General features: G+C 39.7%; 1 protein-coding gene across 4 annotated transcripts in view; it reads left to right on the top strand.

Annotated features, from left to right (window-relative positions):
* Nucleotides 1-22,632, top strand: part of EPHA3 (EPH receptor A3) — a 233,772-nt gene that overhangs the window by 141,907 nt on the left and 69,233 nt on the right. For all 4 annotated transcript variants that reach the window (XM_063126827.1, XM_063126826.1, XM_063126829.1 and 1 more), the window contains 3 exons: nucleotides 2,989-3,144; nucleotides 4,071-4,406; nucleotides 22,054-22,178. In XM_063126827.1, coding sequence (XP_062982897.1) covers nucleotides 2,989-3,144; nucleotides 4,071-4,406; nucleotides 22,054-22,178 — 617 coding nt within the window. The remainder of the gene's footprint in view (nucleotides 1-2,988; nucleotides 3,145-4,070; nucleotides 4,407-22,053; nucleotides 22,179-22,632) is intronic.

Genomic DNA, 22,632 nt, shown 5'->3' with positions numbered 1-22,632 from the left:
TGGGGATGGGCTTCATCTGGTTTGTGTCAAGTTCAAGGATGACCCCAGAACCAGTTCCTTTACATGACTTGTGCCCAGGTGTGACATGGAACTAATCCTTGGTCAGTTGCACCTAGGCTGAAATAACTGTGTGCAGATTGCCTGTTTCCAATTTTAAATAAATAAGAGATATGCATTGCAGTGCTAGAGAAAGAGAAGTCTGCATTATTTGTTGTGAAACACCCAGTGAGCTTCAGTTATTGGGCAGTATAGAAATACAATAAAGGAGTAAATAAAATAAATAAATGAAATATTCAAAAAGGAAAAAAGGACGTAGGACAAAGGACAGAAAATGGCACTGAAGGCAATGCTTTTATACAGGATGAAACAGTTTTATAGTCTTTTTTTTTCAAGAGGTTGCATAACAACTCATCTGCTTGAGTGCAATAATGGGCATGATATATGACTCTGTTGCTGTTGATCATAGTGATGATGAAAGCCAATATCATGTTTTAGGTATTGTTATGGGGAGCGGCTTCATGTTTCTCATCAAGAACGTGATAATCATGGTCACTCTCAAACCCTTGCACAACCAAGTGAAGCAAGTTAATATAGCTGTTTTCTCCAGATAAATTATTCCATAAAGAAGGCTCCTAATAAGGAAGAGTTTATCACAGAGCAATATGTGACAGTAGCAGTCCTGAGTGACCCTATGTCCACTCTCTGGTCTTATCAGTTAGCTACTGTATATTGTATTTTTGCAAGTTAGTGGCATGTAAATTATTTGCAGATCAAGTCGTACACACTTTTTGCTATGTATTAACACGATGTGTGTGGTTCTGACTCAATCTGAGCAATGGGGAACACTAGAGGAATGTGCCAATGTTAATGAAATACCACCACCTGGAGTTTGTCACCAGCAGATTTTATAAGCTGAAGCATCATGCCTAGCAGCCTCTGTTAATGCAAGATCAATTATTGTAGCATATATTGTGAGATAATTCACATTATAACCAGAAAGTGTCACTCTGTTTTTATTTCTATAGATTTCCAGAGCTGGATGAGCATTCCACTGCTCACATTTTGTTTAAGTCTTTTTGTGTTGCTTGGATATCCAGAGATCAAACCAAAATGTGGTTGCTCATCCATCCACAAAGGAAAATCTTTTGGAGAAAAAGCGTAGAGTTAAATTCATGATAGTGCTAGTATATATGATGAAATCACGTAAATCTCTGAAAATGTATAACTGGCAATGTTCTGTAATGCTAATACAGCAAAGGATTCAGTTTCTAGAGATGGGTTGATGGTTCAGAGCTTGCAAGCCCCATGATCTCCAGCTGGAGAAGACCTGCATGGAGCTTTCACTCTCCTGCAACATGTGGTTCCTCCCTTCGCCAATGCAGAAGGGCTGCTTGGAAACACCCATCAAGGTTTTTCAAGGGTTCCGTTTAAATACTCAAGCAGTTTATTGGGCCAGTTGAGCAGATTATTGAGTCAATCAAATGGCTGTTCACCCATACCTATTGGGTTTGATGGACTTCACACTCTGAGTCCTGCAGATTAGATATTGGCTCCCTGCCCAATTTTTGGTCATAGGAGTGAGATCAGCTGGAGGAGTGAGACTCATGTCTTGAATGTTGACTAACAATATAGGGCCAATCTCTTGCCCCTAGCTGTAACTAAACCTTCTGGTCCTTTTAGGAACATAGGAAGCTACCTTTCCTGATTCCCATTTGAACTACAACTCCCAGATTCATGATCATTGGCCATGCTGGCCAGGGCTGATGGTATTTGAAGTCCAAAACATCTGGAGGCCAGATGTTGGGGAAGGCCGGTCTACACTGACTAGCATTACCTTTTTAATAGGGATGTGCTCCGCTTCTAATCGGACTGGCGAATTAGAAGCGGAGCGGGGGGCTTCGCCTGCCCTTAAGGCGGAGGCGAAGAGGATTGGGGGGCCGGCGGAGCGTGGCGAAGAGGATCGAGGTGAAGGCGGATCCTTCGCCTCGATCCGGAGCTCCGCCGGAAAGGTAAGTGGGCTTTACCGGGCCCTGCCGCAGGGCCCGGTAACCCCCCCTCCTCTCCCTTACCTGCATCCATCCGCGGTCCGTCAGCTTCTTCAGTTAAGCCCGCAGTTCAACTTGCAGCCCAGACTTCCTGGTTGAACCGCGGGCTCAATTGAAGAAGCCGACGGACCGCGGACGGAGGCAGGTAAAGCCCCCCTCCCGCTTGGTCCCTTACCGGGCTCTGCCGCCGTCGCTGCACAGGCGGCGATGGCGGCAGGGACCGGTAACCCCCCCGCCTTCCTCTCCCGGCCTTACCTGGTGCCACTCCCCTCCACTGTGGAGCTCCGATTCGGAGCCGGAGCTCCGCAGCGAAGAGGAGCGGAGTATGGGCGGAGCGATGCGGAGCGGGCCTATCCGAAATTTTCGGATCAGCCCGCAGGGCGGAGCGGGGGGTCCGTGCACACCCCTACTTTTTAAGATTTCAGACAGGAGTCTTTCCCAACCCTAACTGGAGGTACTAGCAATGAAATCCAGATCATTGTACATCCAGAGCATATGCTCTATTGCTGAGCTATTGCCCTACCCGCTCTTGAATCTGAGTGCCTAAACTTCCATAATAATAATAATAATAATAATAATAATAATAATAATAATAATATAAATTAAAACTAAAGTAACAGTTCTAAGTGGATGGATTGCCAGGAAGTTAATTTAGAAACAATATTTTTTCCAGCAAGCCCTACGTAGCTAGCATAGCATGAAAGCCCTCATCATGATACTCAGAGCAAGGCAAGAAGTGCCACTTTTCTGCAGCATATTCCGTTTTTCCATATGGACTTAAAATTCCCTTATGGCTGTCGTACCACAGAAACCATTCCACATTTACTTCCATGAAGGGAAATGTTAGTGACTGTTACCTATTCTCAGAAAAAAAATACATAAAAAAATGACAGAACTCTGTTCTATGAGAGATTGTAACTTAGCAATTGCTATTCTTTTGCAGCTTGCCGACCAGGTTTTTACAAAGCCTTTGCTGGAAATATTAAGTGTGCCAAATGCCCACCCCATAGTTCTACGAACATGGAGGGATCTATGAACTGCAAGTGTGAAAAGAATTACTTCCGATCGGATAGAGACCCTCCATCTATGGCTTGCACAAGTGAGTAACCTCAGTATGATCACATCTGTGCTAGTATTTCACTGTCTGTTGTAAGTATAGGGTCCAATTTTGTTTCTGCCCCAGTTCTTTTCACAATTAAAAATTAGTTTCATTTGAAACCAAAACTCTTTATACTATTGTATTCTAGTCTTCTTACGTTGCTTTTTGTTTGTGTACATTCTTGAACCAAAAAAACATGCATGTAATAACAACTTCATAAATGCATGGTTTTACATCTTTAGAGTATAATGTTTTTGAAGCAAGGCTTATGTCTTTTTTGCTGTTGCTCATCTTGCACTGTAATGTGCCTTCAACATTGATTGTGCTTTGTATTATCATTATCAACAATAGTAATAACAGCAGTAATAATGATCAAGCTTTGAAAACTGCACTGAAAAACAGATGAATTGCATTCGCTTTTTCATACTGGAAGTCGACATTTTCAGTCACTGTTGTGCGACTTCAGTAAGTCAACTGTGGGTCTCTATATCCAAAAAATGTAAGACCATGACTTTAGGATCTGCTTTGTATTTGTTCTTTAACAAAGCACATAGCATGTTTTTTTTACATATTTTTCTTACTTCTGCTTCCCTGCTGTTTTCTGTCAAATATAATGAGTAAAAGATATCGACATTTGTAAAACTGATACTAGTCTTTTCAAACCAGTATTTCATGAGAGCGTTTGTGGGGACTAGCACATTGTTTTAAATGCCTTGAAAGAGCAGTCATAGCTTGAAGATTGTTACTTTGAATGAGCATTTGTTAAAAAAAGATATATTTAGAAACACTTATCTGCCTTTGAAAATATGAGACAGATAATAAAAACAATATGGTGCCTACCATTCTCAAATGCATGTTTGAATGGCTTTATTGTCTTACTAAAAACAGAATAAAAAGTATTCGTTTGGTTTGCATTTACTCTGCAGGACCACCTTCTGCTCCCAGAAATGTTATCTCTAATATCAATGAAACATCAGTCATCCTAGATTGGAGCTGGCCTTTGGACACTGGGGGCAGGAAAGATGTCACTTTCAACATCGTATGCAAGAAATGTGGAGGAACTACAAAGCTGTGTGAACCATGTAGTGCTAATGTAAGATTCCTTCCACGTCAGATTGGACTCACCAACACCACTGTGACTGTAGTGGACCTCCTGGCTCACACAAATTACACGTTTGAAATAGATGCAGCTAATGGAGTGTCTGACTTGAGTACCTTCACAAGACAATTTGCTGCAGTTAGCATTACAACTAATCAAGCTGGTGAGTATTATAATCCCATGGTTCTTTTACTATCTGAGCCTGAGAATTGTTCCAGGCTTCTTTCCTGCATTCCCTTCATCCTTCATAGTCAGCCTTCCATGTCCCAAAGCATCCTATTTGGCCCAAGGTGTGGGGTCTTGTCTTAGTCAAATGTTCTTGTTTATAGACAATGGTTTGTCCTTGACCTCATGCTTCCTCTTTGAAATAGAGTATTTATTTCCTTGATTTGTACCAACACCAAAAAATGGCACTGAAAGTGGCTTCAAGGCACAATTAAAATTGACTAAAACAATAAAACAATACATTAAAATGCAATAAAAAGTAGTGCTGTGCTGAAAATTTCTTCCACGAAAATTTTGACCATTCTCATTCAATTCCACTATGTGGAAAAGTGTCTTCATCAGTTTAGAACACAATTCTATGTGTGTTTAGGTAGAAAAACGTCCTACAACTCCCAGCATTCCCCAGCCAGCATGGCCGGCTGGGGAATCCTGGGAGTTGGGAGTCTTTTTTTTTTTGTCTAAACACCCATAGGATCGCACACTTAATTTCTTTAGCATAATGTACTTTACTGCTACTAATGTACTTTAGTGAAAGTGAACAGCATCCGATCTTCAGTTGTTGGATAGTTTTATTGCCAAGGGGTTTGGCACAATAACTATTCGGATTAACTCCTACTCCCCAGTCAGCAGTGTCAAATAACACTTTAGTGTGTTGCCACAGAAAGAATGTGTTTTATTAACAAAATCAGATTTTAATGAAAGGCTCATTCCAGTAATCTCCAATATAAATTACGGCGGTCATGTAAGTGATTAATTTTGATTTAATAGAAGTGAAGAAAATGAAGTGCTTTGATGTTAGACATATAAAAGACTAACATTGGCACTACAAAGGTTTAATAATGTTATGGATTATATTTTCTGCCCCTCCATGTTTCCGCCAGCAAGTCCTGATCACCAGCAGTTTTAAATGGATATTGATTTAAAGTGCTTATTCTGCAATTTATGGTGTTCAGATGGCCTTAGTGAGCCCCATTAATGCCTATGGGATTTGCATTTTCTGTGCATGGACAAAGAATATATGAAAAGTATAATTTTCATTTTCAAAAGTTCAATGTACACATAACGAGGCTCTAGAAAGTGCAGTATTATTTCTTCAAGAGTAGAAGAAGACTGAACTTGAATTTATTTTGGTTGATTTTAAGTTTAAGGGAGAAAAGTCATGTGTTTGTAGCAGCCATTTCCCAGTCTGCATCAACCCAGAGCTGTCTGTTTTCTTCAGAATGGAACTTCAGTGCGTGCTCTATTAGTTTGCATGCTGTTTTAAAGTGTGTTGGTTTGTTTAGATTTCGAAACTGTCCCTTCTTGAAGATTTGTGAGGGAAAAAGACCAATAAAACCAAATATAATAAGCCCTAATTGATACATTTTTGGGGCAGCATGATTGTGACCCAGTGTGGTTGGGTATTCTTTGGGTAGCTGGCTGCTTTTTTAACATTTATTTCATTTAAAAACATTTTTATAGCGCCACCTCACCATTTCTGGCATTGTGGCGCTTTACAATAAAACGTATGACTAGTTTGGTGAATGGGCAGTTCATGTAGTGCTAACTGGCACTGGATGAAGGGGAGGAAAAAGAAGGGTTTTGAGTTGGTGGGATGAGATTGCTGCAGCGCTGCAGATGGGTCAGCATAGAGAGCCCTGAACTTCCACCATGCTCCTAGCCTGTTGTTATTTCAAGGTGTTACACATGCCGGTGGTATACTGTGGTACATCCCAGCCTATAAATTGTGATGTTCCCGTTTATGTCATGTGCAACTATGGAAGTACAGGGTTTTGTAAATGAACTGCACCTCCAGAGCGTAATGAAGGAATAGCATGATGCAATTGTACCCATTTTGCAGATATATGTACATCTCATCCCATAACAGTGGGAGCTTTTGGTCAGTCTGTGTTGACTTGTGGCCATTAGGAAACCACATAGAAGAGGTGGATGAAGGGCTTATGCTACCCATGAATTAGTGGGAGATTCAGGACTGATAAAAGGAAGCACTTCTTCAAACAACCCGTAGTTAAACTATGGAATTCACTACCACAAGTTGTAGTGATGGCCACCAATTTGGATGACTTCAAAACAGGGTTAGATAAATTCTGGAGGAGAAGGCTGTCAATGGGCACTAGTCCTGATGGCTATGTTCCAGTATGCCTATGTACACCACTTGCTGGGGAACATGGATGGCAGGGTGCCGTTGCACTTGTGTTCTGTTTGTGGGTTTCCTGTGCACAGCTGGAGTATGGTTCTTCTTTTGTTCTTACCTCTCTTCTCAAGGGGGGTGAATTGGTGTGTAGTGTAAATATATCATTTTCACACATAGTTTCTTAATGCCAGACGTTTCCCAGATGACATAGGATACCAACAAGCAGAAGCACCCGTGATGATACTTATTCGGATAATGTAAGACCACACATCTTTTTCACACGGAGCCTGGGATGATTTGCCTTTAACAGTTACAATACTGCAATACTTCCAGTTGGGTTTTATTGTCACTTGTGACATGGAGTCAGCATTATCCTTTGCTTTCAGAAGCTCATATGATCAGGCTTCCACCAGTTTGCTTTTCATTACGTTGTTAAAGAAGAGGCTTAGAGCTGCAGTTATCAGGCATGCTGAAGGGACCGCGATTTCATCTCAGCTCACAATAATATGTTTTCACACAGATGTTATCTAATAACACCAATCAACCCTGCTTAGGACGGGTCACTGACTGCCACAAGAGAATTGTATGAAATTCACAATCCCCTGAGGCAAGGTGCTAATTATGAATGTGTCATGGAGAGAGTTGGACAGCTGTGCCACTCTGACAAGCTGATATGCAGATTTCTCTGATCTCCTTGGACAGTGTTTACTTAGTAGCTGGGTTTTCAGATCAGATTTTTAGTTGGTTGTTATTTAAAAAGAATCCATAACATGTTTAATTTGATGTCTTTGGCTTTATATGTAGCTGGATCCTTTACTAAATATCTGGCATGATACTGACCTTGCTCCGTTTCAAGATCATTGTAGGGAAATAAAATTCTGACTGAAAACAAAGAAGAATAAAAGGGGAAGTGGTTTTTTTAACTGCTGCTGCAGTTTCCTGCAGTATATTCAAGACTGAGTGTAGATTTCTGTATCCTTCAATACCAGAAATCAAAGACTTGATAAAGACTTCCCAAACCACTTTTGTCATCAGAAATAAATAAATACATAAATAGTTCTGCAACAAAAATCCAGTAAAAACATCTAAAATTATATAATTGTTCACATTCAAAGATGATTTAATTCAATTGTTAAGCCAGAACATGTCTCTCAATGGTGCAAATCACTGAATAAGAGGCAAAACCTGTTTTCAGATTCAGCCAGGAAAATGTATTGTCCGTAGGATCCAGGGTCTAGTGAGAGCGTATATGTGGCATAAATTGGATTTTTTTAGAGTATTAATAACTTGCAGATTATGTAGAAATGTGTAAAATATTTCTAGTTAAATTAAAAAGAACAAACATCTGATTGAAAAATTATTGGGGAACATAGTTGCATTCCATGAACCCACTGAAGGTAACACAGAAAAACTAGTAACTCTGGCTACAAGAAACAAGAACTATGAAGTGACTGCTTAACCATTTAGTTTAGAAATCAAAGAAGCTGATTAACTACTTGAGCTGTAAAACCAGTCAGTGGTTTTCCTGAAGGAAAAGAATCTAAAAAGGTTCAAGACAGAATGGATAAATGTGTGAAGGACATCATGTGCTTCCTTTACTCCCGAAGTCTCAGGGGTAATCAGGTGGATCATGGAGGTTTCCCAACAGTTTCCATCTGATCATGAGGCCCCTCCATGTGTAAAGTGAATACATACCACTCCTCATATTTGTGCATTGAACATAACAGCATAGGAACAGAGGAGGCTATTGGTCCATCTAGCCCAGTACTGGCGACACTGACTGGTAGCAGCTCCCCAGGGTTTCAGGTAGGAGTTTTTCCAGCCCTACCTGGAGATGCTGGGGATTGAACTTGGGGCCTTCTGCATACAATGTATGAGCTCTTCCACTGAGCTATGGGTTCTCCCCATTGCATGGGAAAGGGTAGTGGTAAACCTGTCTTCATGATTACACATCCTGTGCTGCTCAGCTGATCGGCAGAGAACAGCTGAGCAGTGGGACTTCAGATAGCGTTCACCTTTTTCTGCAGCTCAGCTCCCTTTCCCCCAACTGTTCAGCTGTTCCCTGCTGATCAACTGTGCACCACAGGGCAAACCATTTGGGTAGGGGAGGTTTAACAGCATTTGGTTATGTGCCATTGCCAGTAAAGCTAAATGGAAGCTCATTTAAAGTGAGGACAATTTACTTTGGCTTCTTCTTCAACAGCTCCCTTGCTCTTAAATTGCAAAGTGCTTTTAAAACTCAGTAAATTTGCCATCCCATACTGGTATTATAGCTGCCTAACATCAAAAGCACAGCAGTACTGTGCTGAGATGCATTGCTATTAGATTATCACATAGCTGATATCTTTCATTGACTAGCCATGATTACTGGTGAATTTAAAATGTTATACCGTGCTGCTACATGGCATTATAATTTGCCTACAATAATGCAGACATTAGATCAGGAATGACCAAGAAATCAAGAAACAAATTTGTATTCTGTTGTTATTTCATTTGGATTGCTTTTTTTTCAATTGAAATGATAAAGCATAAAATCACATGCATTAAACTGAAATACTGAACATTTGTGTTATGGACACCATACATATAACTTTATGAAAACACACATTCTTTCCCCTGCTCCATCTGGGAAAGCCACAGCACCATAATTTGTGGTTCCTGAAAGTGAATATATTGTGCAGCCTGTTACTTTTCAAGTGGACTTGGCATATTCTTGATTTATCACACACATGTTCAACATCAGAGAAACACGTCCATTTCACTCACTTTGTAGCTCTGTAAAAGAAAGAGAGACAAGATAACAGCAGGTAAAAGACTGAAAGAAGCCAAAATTTGCTTTTAATTTTAATTGTTACAATGGAAAATTAGCACCATTGATAGCTATGTGTGAAAGGAGGGGTGGGGAAAATAAATAGATGTGGCATATATATATATGGTATAAAAATGCAGACCAGGTTTACTGAAAATCTGCAAGGGGGTGCCCCATCTATGCCGGCAAATATATATCAGGCAAAACATTCTGTGCCTGCTGAGTGGTGTCCAAAAGATTGCCACTCCTGAGGACTTACCCAATGTTGGGAAGGTAGGCCTTCTCATGTCACCCCCTCCCGAGCCACAAAACACCAGATGGGTGAGGTGAGTTGGTCTCACAGGTAACCCTTATCCTTACACTGGGACCGCAAAACCCTGAGTGGGAGGCTTCGGGCATCATCTGTCACCAAAACGGTGCCTCAGAATGCTCACCATCCCTGTTCAAACGAACAGCGCCCACCCTACTAGCCTATCTGCCATGAAATGCGACCAAATTAACCTAACAGTCGAAATGCAACCAGATTTCCCTATAAAACACACCTGCCTCACTTACAGTGTGAAGTAAACAAAAGGCCTCATGGCCCTAACCAATTAGACTGAGCCAAAAATCCCTTCTTGGCCTACAAAAGAGCAACCAGCAGAGCCCACATGGCATATAGGGAGGGAGGGAGCTAGGCTTCCAAAAGACTGAAGGGAGGGGCCCTGGAGACTGCAATGCCTCAGGAGCCAGTGGCACTATATGGTGAATGCCAATGGCGATTGCCCCTTTCTCCCCTTCCCCCGGCAACGGCCTCCCCACTGTCATGCAAGCTGGACGTGGGGTAAGGCATTTCTTGCAGAGGCAGCGTTCAGACAGAAGTAGTTTGCCTCTGCAATTGGCATGAAGTGACTAGCTGTTGTGACGTTCCTGCCTCCAGGTTATTCTCCTTCCAGTTTCCACCCATAGGAAATTGGAAAAAAACCCAGGATGTCTGCCTCCGCTTTGGTTGGTTGTCCGCAATGAACCCCCAAAGCTTCAGCCCTTTTACCTTGTGTCAAGGAGACACTCAATGGTTTAACTGATTTCCTTCAACCTATGTAAAGTATAGTAGCAGGAATATAGATTTTTCTATTTCGTAGCATTAACAAATCAAGTTGACGTGGAATTATATAAATAATAAAACAAACAAAATTTTATTCTTTTCAAGAAGGTTTATAGTGATTGTTATTTAATCATCTTATACTTAGTCCTAACCTACCTACCTACCTGCCTAGTACCTATCCCTTTTGAACCCATCGCCCAAACCACTCTCACTAGTCGTACATTAGCTGAAGCCCTAAAACCTATCTGACCATTAAACTGTCATCACTCTGCTTTTAAATCCCTTAGAATTCTCTTCACTCACAAACCCTTCCCGCCTATCACTCACACACCAACATTACCTTAACTCTGTCTTACTTGGATAAACCTTACAACTCAAACACAAACATTTGTACTGTTCCTTGCTTTCTTTTTTGCTCTGAACATCTTTACCTATTTTTATGCATACTTCATACATTGTGGTCAAGGACTTTGGCACACTAACCTTTAGGGCAATATTCAGTCATATAATACCACTTGGCATACATTGAGAAATTAAAACCTATTATGGTTTTAGGGGGAGTTCACTCCCTAAAAGAAGGATAGTTTTAGGGTGAGTTCACATATGCATGTTCAAACCATTGATGAGTGTGACATCATTCATGACTTTCATGTATGAAACAGCCTACAAAATGTCAACAAACAGCTTTTGTATCTCATCACATCACTTCACAACATTGTGGTAAGCCATACGTTCAGCTATGACTCATCAAGTGTTAACTGAGCAAGAGTTGAAACATTGTGATAAAAATGTGGACTTTTCCCCACTTTCTTAATTTGTTTAATAACTAACAGTGAAATAATTCACTTAACAAAATGGTGTTTGTGAAATTTTCTCTTAAATTACAAAGCATGAAAACTGTGCTTATAACTCTTCATAGTTCATTTTAAAAAAGTCTGGGTTTGAATATTAAATTATCAGAAAATTTAAAAATGCTTTTTAGAATTATGACCTAAACAAGACTGAGTACTGAATTGGATGGGTACTAAATTTCCTTTCTGCCAAGTCCACATGCTTTCCTTTTAACACTGTTTCTTAGTAAACATATCAGTATACTGATTTTACTTGATCAAGATCTATATTATTTCCCTAGAATGCTGCCTTCGTTGTTGTATCAAATTTGAGCAAGACCAAGAAGGTAAATTAAAATACTGTAGTCTTGGATTTTGACATTGAGGCATCATTAAATTCATCTTCTGGTGAAAAGGGTCAAGAAGGAGAATCCCATTGAATTAATCATGTAATTGCTGTAGAATTAGATGGTGTTTCATGGTATCTCATAGTTTACACATTATTTTCCTGATGAGAAAACACAAGGGCCCTTTCTACACCTAAGGACTATCCCAGGCAAATGGAGGGATCTTCCCTGCATGCTCCCGGGATCCCCTGTGTGTCATGCACAGGGATTATCCCAGGGGAAAAGGCAGGTGTAGAAACGGCCTTGGTTTCATTCTGCCCCTAATCAAAGCTTCATTCTGCCCCTAATCAAACCTGCCTCCACCCCCACCCCCCATTCTCCCAGTAGTGAAAACCATCAAGAACAGTTGGAGAGGTCTTCCAGCTCCATTCTCCCCTTCACTTTCCTATCATTCTGGCAAAAGTGCTGTTGCTTCTCACTCACTCTCTGCAGGATTAGCCAAGAATAAATGAAGCCAGCATTGAGGTACTGTTTTCCAATAAACCTGGCTGTTTTGTTTAAGTGTGAGTGAGTAGCTTCAGAGAACGTGAAAGACAAACAGAGAAAGGGAGCTTGGGAGGGCCGTCCAGCTGTTTCTGTTTGTGTTAGCTGATAGAAAGGAAAGGAAGTTGCATACAGGCTTGAGCTTACATTTCCTAATCAAGGGGGTAACATCTGAATAAGTCCCTATCATAATATACAGTATATAGAATTTTGGGTCACGTTATTAGAAGATGTCAAACATAGCATATTAATTCAATTATATATGCAATATTCAGATGCTGTCTAAGTTTATTTCAAGTGTAAAACATAGCAGGCCATTTCGTTATTGTGATGAAGGCAATTAGATTAATCTTAAAAGACATTTGTTGCATGCCTTCCATCTTTTAGCTTTATGGAAAAAATGTGAATGGAGAATAAACATGGATTCTGGGAAAAGAAGTAGTCAAGAACAAAATATGCATCAGTTCATAATGAGAGGATGTTTATAGATATTGTTGGGCCAGATGTTCCACCTGTGCCATTTCACTTGTCAGATAAACAAATAGGAAATTGATGGACAGTGGTCAAAATTACAAGAGTTCAATTGCAAAATGTCTTTGCATCTCCTTGTTAAAAGGTAGGGCTTGTCTTTTGAGAGGAGTCATTGTTTACGAAAGGTGTTCTACTGAGATAAATACAATGCAATCAGCTATTTGTCCACAAAGAAATGGCAGAAAGGTAATCCAAAATCCCCATCGTTCAAATGGGTCTTCTGTACAGTGAGAATGTAGTCTATTCTTCATGACTTGCCCTCTGTAGAGATGCTCCCAGCAGGGATTCAATCATAGTTAAAGTTGTAATTCTTTTGATTTTGAAATCAGTCATTTGTGAATTGGACTGTGAGGCACCACTCCCCAAGACACTTCATACAGATCACCAAAGGCTTGCCAAAACAGTGTGTGTGTTGCTTTTTTACAGTGTTTTTTTGTAAACAACAGCTGGCATATTAAGGTGGAATAGTCCAATTTTCATTACAATTTCCCTCAGCGACATGACTTTAACATCTTAAGAATACTGTAATTAAAATGTATATTTGCATGACAAACTGGAGTTTTGTTCATTCAAAGGTCACTCACAACAATGTGGAGACTCGGTGGAATAGAGCACAGGTCTCTGTGTAGAGTAGGGTTGAGTGTTCATACAAGGGAATACATAAGCAAAAAGGTCACCAGCTTAGAAGCGACTTGAAAACTCAAGGCTCTGATGCTTTAAAACCCCATTGAACAGTTGTGCTAGTTTTTCTTCTTTCTGTGGTAACATATGTATGTATTACCATTCATACAGCATTTTATGCATTTTAAAAATCCAATTAGCCAATAAAACTAACCCATGTAATAATCAGGAAGCTGCCTTATACTGAGTCAGACCATTGGTCCATCTAGTCCAGTACTATTGACACTGACTAGCAGCAGCTTTCGGGGTTTCAGGCAGGATTCCTTCCTAGCCCTACCTGGAGATATCAGGGACTGAATCTGGGACCGTCTACATGCAAAGCATGTGCTGTACCATTGAGTTACAGTCCCTCCCGAAACATATTAAAACGAATACAATGAACAAGCAAACGTTAAAGCATAAACAACAGCAGTATCTAAAAGACATAAGAACAAAACATAAAACATAGCAGTCAGATATATCAGCAGTTCTCAAAGGCTTCAGTAAAAAAAAAAAAAAAGTTTACCAAGCTCCAGAAGGACTACAGGGAGGAGGCTGAACTTTCACCTTGGTGTAAGACACAGATTTCTGAGTCGGCCCGGATAATTTCATTATCTCCAGCTTTACTAATATAAGGACTGTCATATTTTTCTGTAATTCTGTTCTTTGACAACTCAGGAAGCTCTTTTGCGGAAGGAAAGAGGAAGATCTGAGTTACAGATGATATTTATGTTTCCAGAAATGGAAAGCAAGCATTGCTTCTCTCTGCTAGAATGCATTGCTAGGTTTAGTCTGATACCTGTTACGCTTCCCAAGAACTCATTCATTCAGTCTGCAAATCTCTATTTTGCAGATCTCATGGTTTGGCCAAATTTAGGGGTTTTACTATTTTTTCCCCTGCCCTCTACTTTTTTGCACCACCTAGCCTGAAATTCTGGAGAATTCAAAATCTTTCACACTTTTGTGGATTTTTTTGTTGGTCCAACAATGTACTTGTATGGGAACAAATGTTCTCTGGTGATCATTTTATGGGAATCATATGTTCTTTCGGTATACCTAAATCGTAGAAGCCACTCTCGATGTGTATCACCAACATACACCACAAAGATGGGCAGTTCTGATGTCACCATAGAGGAGAGCCATGTGGCAACAACGATACTAAACAGGGTTCTCATGCACCACTTTATATGCTATGTACTACCCACATAACAAGTTCAGTGTACAGTATTGTAAGTATAGGGAAAACTCATACATATGAACCTCTGAGATGCTTTTGATCTGAGTATACAACACCATTCTATAGTTCTGCTAGAACAATTAGTAATGGCTTGGATAAGGTAACTAGTGTTAGCGAGTGCAGCATATACATAACACAGGGATGGCTTGGGCAATGTATTCATCTGGAGCCCAGTCATTCATGTAATAAATGAAAACAATACACATGGACTTTAAATCAATGAGGAAATGTGTGCCCAACTGCTATTAATCTAAAGGAAAAGGTATGATATGCTAGGGTCATTTTCTCTAGCAAATCAATTTTAGCAAGGTAAATCTAAAATTATTGTGAACAGTTCAAGTAGCTTCATGTTTCCTAAATTTGGCATTTTAAAAAGTTACAAGAAGAAAGGTTTTTCCCCCCTTCTGGATTTCCCTTCAGTGCCTCCACAAGAGTTTTAATCACACAAAGAACATTTGTTTATCCTTATAATATTTTGCTGCTTCTTAGAGTTCCAAGTGTTGGAACAATCCAGTTTTTGGCCTCTGCGTGAAGTTCTAATGTCTTAAGTGCTGCTGTTTATCCTTTGTTCTAATGTCTTAAATGCTGCTGGTTATGCTCTAATCTTTGATTATTTATTTTCTTTAATTATTATATGCGGTGATTTTATTGGCTGACTGTATGGATTTGTCACCAGCAACCATGTTTGGTTTCCAAAGGCAGCGGACATGAATTTCCAATGGACCAGGGCCCACAGCAGACTATTAGCATTGTCGTCTTTTGAAATTAAACATTCTGGTGCCTGGATGGAGAATGAGGCAGCTGCAGTAGTCAAGCCTAGTGGTTTCTGGTGGGTCTAGAGGAGAAGCAAATGTCTGTTCAGTCATATAGTGCAAATGTCTGTTCACTCACCTGTTTCTGCTTTTCATGTCCTTACAAGTGCAAACCACCCATACATATCACAACACAGTCCTGGCTACAAAAGTACCACAGTCAGTATGGGGGAATCTAAAAAAAATGTCTGTAGAACAGAAAAAAGTTAATAAAGCCAAATAGCTCAGGTGAAATCACACATTATGTAACATAACTTTGTGTTATCTAAGCATACAGAAGACATCATATTTTACAGATGGACACAAAAAGGGAGAGAAGTCTCAGGATGCTATAGGAAGGTTTATTATACTAAAGCCCAATGTGTTTCAGCCTGTTGTTTTTTAGGCCTTCTGCAGGGGGCTGCAAAAGTACATATAAAAAACAAGAATGAGACAACATAGAATTTTAAAACCTGTTACAATTATAAGCGCACACTGCAAGCACAGCCTGTGCATACATGTAAAAAATAACATAATTTCAGAAAAAACACTTACAAAGTTTTTAGGGCATATTGCAGATATATTTAATAATATAAAATAGTTAAAATATTACATACTTGTTATAATGTCTGCTGAAATTATTAACAACAAATTGTCTTGTGATGGCAACAAGATGGGATGTACTGAAGGCAATGTATTTTATATAGTATTAGACAAGTTTTTCTTTAAGTTCCTTACAGGTGTTATAGATGGGCAGTAACAAGGCTGAGACAGTGAACTTTTCACAGAGAACTCAAAACATATCCAAAATACATAACAAGAAAATGAACCAAACCACAGACTACAAGTAAAAATACACATTTGCATTATCTGATCAAGGACTTAAGCAGCCAAGGTATCTGTGGCTAAACACTTTAATGTGTCATCCAAATAAGCTGATCAGAGGGCCCATACAGAAAGGGCAGGGGCAGGCAACCTTTTGGGCCTCTGGGCCCAGTTGGCAATTTGAGAAACTGTCCTGGGCACTACCACAAAATGTCTCCCATGGGAGGCATGGCAAAGGATAATTAAACAGCCCAAAGCAGTGAGTACAAGGTACAGGTGGCAGCTGAGACTCAATGCACTAAACAACTCCTTTGAACCCACAGTTTTCGGCAGCGACAGAAATCTTTTTCACAGTAATGTCAGCTGCTAGTTAGAATAAAATCTTAAATTAAAAGGAAGAAAGTGGGAGATATAGGGCACCTTGGCAGGTGCCAAGAAAAGAGCCTGGGGACACATGTTGCCTACCTCTGAAAGAGGGCATCCGAGAAACAGGGCACATGAGAGCCACTACGGATGCTTGAGGATTTTGTTCAGGCTGCATTTTAAAGTGAACTGCTTAAGTGAATCGCATTTTAAGTGATAAATTGTGTACAAAATTACATATTTTGTGAAAAAAATACTTCCAAAATTAACACAAACTTCAGTAAAGTTTCCACCCCACCCCCAAAACTATTTATATTGAGGTGGAAATAGGGCTGGACCGGATGAACACATACAAAATTGGCACAGACCAAAAAGAGACTAATCCATTCATCCCTAAGAAGTACAGAGAATAAAGAGACACGAGAGTGAAGAAAAAATAACATTACAAGAGAGGCAAGAGACAGATACACAAGCGACAGAGAAGCTAGGTCAGAGAGCCTTAAAGTGGGCACAGAATGATGGCACAGGACACACAAAATATGACACATGGGAAACAGAACAGATAGACAGATATACATACACACAAATGCAGGGTAGAAGCAGTTGAGAAATGAGGCCAATCTACAGCTCTTGAGCTTTTTTTTTAAAACTGCTCACCAGTTTCTCGCTTCAGATGGTCAGTGCAGGCTGGTACAACTGACAATCTTACATTTTCTTTCCAGCCCAACGATGTAATTCTTTGAAAGGCCTACAACATGTTTACTGTTTTTAACTGTTGTAAACTGCCCAGAGAGCTTTGGCTGTGGGGCGGTATATAAATGTAATAAATAAATAAATAAATAAATAAATAAATAAATAAACAAACAAACAAACAAACATTCTGCTGTAGGCTGAAATTGGTGTAGAAGCAGGGTACGCTCACCAATTCCAGGGTTTGCACAGAAGAGCTGTGCAGACACAGAAAATACACTGACAGTATCTTTGTAACTACCACACATTTTTTTCGACCATGCATTAAAACAACAATGTTGAAATAGCCATGGAATATTGACTGTGTGTGTGTGTGTGTGTGTGTGTGTGTGTGTGTGTGTGTGTGTGTATGTGTGTGTGTGTGTATATATATATATATATATATATGTTTGTGTGTGAGAGAGAGAGAGAGCCAACAAAACTCTGGCTATGTAGCTCCACCATAACTCAGCTTTTGGGAGTTAATGGAGCCTGGTTCAAGTAAGAAAAAGATGGCCATGACCCTTCAATTGTATATACTTTATATTTGCATTCATTTAATAGCAGTTACTAAAATTGGCCCAGACTGCTTAGGCCAGGAAGTTGCTTCCATTCAGAAAAATGCAAACATGTCTAGTGTTCAACATTTGGTAACTTTATTAAATGTACAAGTGGATAACTTGCAAATTCTAGCTTTTATAACTGCAGCATAGATTACTACACTTAAGCCAGCCTGTACACATAACTTTGTTTAGCACACGACACACTGGCAATCCTTCTAGCATGAGAATCATTCAGAAAATCCAGACCAAATATTTGATTGCTCTATATATGTCCTTTTATTTATATTTTGCCCTTTCAATTCTAGATGCAGGTATTGATAAGCCTTATGTTGAACACCCTTGCAGTATGGATCTGCAAACAAATTAGCAGTAATCCTATGGCCCGGCTCAAATTATAATATTTCAGACATTTGCCTTGCATGCACAGTCCTTTGCTCTTTACTTCACAGCATGAGCAACAAGAAGCCCCTAATTAACCATAGTTTAATGAACCAGGAAACTACTATTGGCTTATTAAGCTCAGATGTTATCATCCAAGCATGGTGAGTGAGTCAATAAGGTCCAGGCTGCACACTACCTCTCCTCTGTGAAGTCTTCTTTCTGATCCTGCCTGAGCTGACTGTGTGCTCCTCACAATAGATATGAAAACAGCTTTCATTAGTGCACATGCTCTGTGACTCCCTTGTTCCCAGTATCAAGAGTGGTTGGAAACACGTTTATTTATCACTCTTTAATCACCTTTGCTGGAGTAAAACATCAACCCTTCTGCATAGTAAATCAAATAGATAGCCAGCTACTTTAAAGGACAGGAATATGGGTTACACAAACACATAGCTGGGGCATGATGGGAGTTGCAGGACTTTTTTGTCTAAATATGCATAGGATGCATCCTTAGTGTCTCAACACAACCCTGAGGTTGTGTTTCTGTAATAGCCAATATCTAAAATGAGATTAAAACATAATAAGATGTACAGGAGTGTTTTATTTCAAACAAAAAAACCAGAGGTTTAAATTATGAAGAGCAAACTTCATATCAAGTTCATAAACTGTCCATGTAATTGAACTTCCTGTGGTTGAAATTTTAAGTGTAAAAGTATTGCTCAGTTTCACGATTAAAGTTCAGTGATTTTCCTATTATCATGTTCACTCTGCTCAACGTCTCACTGCCTATCTATCCACATTGCGGTGCAGCATGTAATATATGCCAATTTACAATGCCGCTCTGATTTCAGCAATTTGTAAGGTGTGCTCTAAGCCCTTAGGAAGGGGAAACAGATCTGTAAATATATTTCCGATCAATTCTTAATAAGCTAGCAAACATTGTTTGCAACTCCTAGAGAGATTTGTAGAAGTTAAACTGAAAATATATCTTTTTTTTAAAAAAAGTGCTTACAATTTTTCTGAAGCAATTGCTACCATTAATATTGTTTAGCCTTCTCTTATCAGCGTGATATTGATTGACTTTAAATCAGTATTAGTATGGGTGGGAAATAATTACTTTTAATGATTTATTAATTACTCATAAATATGTATGAAGGTTATCTCAACATGGATGCTGTTTTTGTTATGCTTGAAAAATGCAAAATGGAGAAGACAAAGCGTAAATTAAAAGTATGTAAAAATGACTTATAAAAGTCGCAGGCTGGAGGATTATGCATGACATACGACTCTCTATTTGGGAAGAGCCATAGGCAGCTCAGGATGTAGAAAACATGTTTTAAATCCAGAAGGTCCCAGGTTTGATCCCCAGCATCTCCAGGGAGGCCTGGAAAAACTCCTGTCTGAAAACCTGGGCCCTTTCTACACCTAAGGATTATCCCAGGAAAATGGAGCGATCGTCCCATGCACAGGGGACTAGGGATGTGCTCCGCGTATGGGCGCTTCTCTTCGCCGTGCTTCTACGGGTCCCCGGTCCGCTTCTACTCCGCCTCTGGGCAAGGCGGAGCAGGCCAATTCACTTCTGATGCACATCCCTAGTAGTTAGTGATGCCCAAATCTGTCAGTTTCATTCTGTCCCTCAGTCATTTTTTTTTAAAAAAAACAATCTCAAATTCTTTCTGGCCTTTTTTAATGAAGAGGTTGTGGATTTTGGTAAGTTCTTATTAAACCAGGGGCTCATCTACACCAAGCAGGATATTCCACTATGAAAGCGGGATATAAAAGACAGGAGCCACACTACTGCTTTATTAGAGGTATTGAAGTGCACTGACAACTGTTGGGGACCATGACACATACCATATACTGCTTTCATACTGCTTTCATAGTGTTAAATCCTGCTTGGTGTGTTGGTGTCATGGGCTCCAACAGTTGTCAGTGCACTGCACTACCACTATAATGCAGTAGTGTAGGTCCTTCAGTGTATTTCAATACCGCTATAAAGCAATAGCATGGCTCCTGCCTTTTATATACTGCTTTCATAGTGGAATATCCTGCTTGGTGTAGATGAGACCCAAATGAACCCAAGGAATTTCTCACCCATCTACAACAGCCAAATTAAATGGATGAAGCTATTTCTAGCATGGAGAAAACCATATTGTACTTGCCTGCTGCATACCTGTTAAAGATGAGGAGCTTTTCAGGAAAAAGTGGTGGCGGCCCTCATTGAGCACCTCATACACAGACAGGGATTCAAACCCAGGGCTCAAAGCCCTGCTTTGGATAAACAAATCTGTCTATTTCACTTTCTTCCACATTCAAATTTTTAAAATCTCAAGTTCTTTCCATCTTGTTTATGGAGAAATGTGTGTACTTTTGTTAAGTTATTATAAAGAAAATAAACCATTCTCACCCATCTCTACCAGTGATGCTAGAAGATTGGAGCCAAGCACATGCTGTAGCTCCACTTCACGCAAACATTGCTTCTGTTTCTGGAAAATATGATATTTCTATGCCAAGGAGCTGCAGTGTGGGCTCTTTCCATAGGTCCAAAGTCAAAGTGTGGCCGTCCAGATTTTTGTTGGACTGCAACTTCCATCAACCCTAGACAACGCAGCCAATGGTGGGGAACGATGTCAGTCCAACAACATCTGGAAGGACACACATTCCCACCCCTGGCCTAGATCTTTCAAAATTACCTTAATGTGTAGGAAGAGCATAAGCTGCAGCAGCACCCATATTTTTTAATGAGAGATGCTAACCCTAGATTCAGCTGTCCCTAATTAATGGTTGGTCATGCTCATGGATGGAACCTATATTTGAAAATAGTGCTGGTGATCCTATGATGAGGAATTCCCACCAAACTGCCTTTTGCCACAATTCTGTATAATTATTCAATTGTATCATAGATCATAGATCTACCATTTATTTGGGCAGATGTGGGTAAATTGGCAGACCAATCTTCTTTTAATTTGAATTATGTCTTCTACTTATAACTGTAAATTGTGCATTTACTTCATTCAGGCTCGCCTTCACCAGATAATATGAGTTGAGTATAAATGATAAAATGCTTTGTCACCTTGAATTTTTGTGCCAGCTGTACCTGTATTTCTTAATTGTGTAAGCAAAATCATCTGTGCTTTGAGAAGAGTATTTTAGGTTGTGTGTTTTTTAATAGATATGTTTGGCTAAGCCCTGTAGAAAATTGTAAAGGAAGTGGGAGAAATTTGGAGGGGGAGGGGACCATAGAGAATGTCACAGAAAAGGATACATTCAACAGTACACTGATTATTATTATTATTAACGATGGACCTCCTGGGACTCCTTGTCCATAATGTATTCCAGTCCTGTCGTATGCCTGAAATATGAAAACACTATCAATGAGCTGCAGAATCTGGTAATAATAATACTGCAACATCACAATAAATAGGCAGAACTCCTTTTTCTTTCTTTTTTTCTTTTTTGGTTCACTTTTTAATATATCAAATGTATTTCATTGCTTACATTATAGTAGCAGATTAGAAACATCTGCTCATTTGCCACCAGTCTTCTAGCAACAGAAAGTCTAACTCATTTTCCTTCAGGCCATCCTGCTTCAAGGCTTGGGTAAGAAGTCTATAATCCAGCTGCTGAGTGTTGATACAGGTCCAGGTTTATACTCAGGAGCCCTTCAAATGGAAACACCACCTCCTTGCCAAGGATTAGAACAGTGATAAACTCCATTTGCTTTTCTCACCCCTCCCTTCCCCCCCTTTCTACTCCAGCTCCATCCCCTATTACAATAATTAAAAAAGACCGGACATCTCGGAACAGCGTGTCTCTCTCTTGGCAAGAACCTGAACATCCTAATGGGATCATCTTGGACTATGAAGTCAAGTACTACGAAAAGGTGGGGAGTTATGGTAAAGTGAGACGGGGAGGGAGGGTGCACTTCAGTTTGGTCACAGAAAGTGTAAGATAAGAAACTGAAAAGAAATGGAAAGCTATGCAAAAGTGGTTTCAGATTCATATCCACATTCTTCAAAATAATCTCAGCTGTCGAAGCTGTGAACAAAACATAGAACAACATTTACATTCTTTTAATGTATCATATTTAGGGTAATGCTTATAGAGGCTATTTTTTTCACCTTTCCTTTCAAGTTCTATTTATGTAGTTTGTTCTTTGGAAAAAAAGCACTTCCCAGGTAAAATCATGTTAGCAGTGAATTATAAGGCTTGTTCAGATACTATTATTGCCCATGCTAAGGGTCAAATGGCTATTCACACAACTTGCTAACCCACACTCAGTGTGGTTGAGTATGGGTTATTGTTGAACTGTTGTTTGTTGGTTGAACTGCATTAGG

The sequence above is a fragment of the Elgaria multicarinata genome, chromosome 5 (assembly GCF_023053635.1).
Source record: "Elgaria multicarinata webbii isolate HBS135686 ecotype San Diego chromosome 5, rElgMul1.1.pri, whole genome shotgun sequence".
In the NCBI taxonomy this organism is placed as follows: Eukaryota; Metazoa; Chordata; class Lepidosauria; order Squamata; family Anguidae; genus Elgaria; species Elgaria multicarinata.
This window is presented reverse-complemented; position numbering and strand designations above follow the sequence as displayed.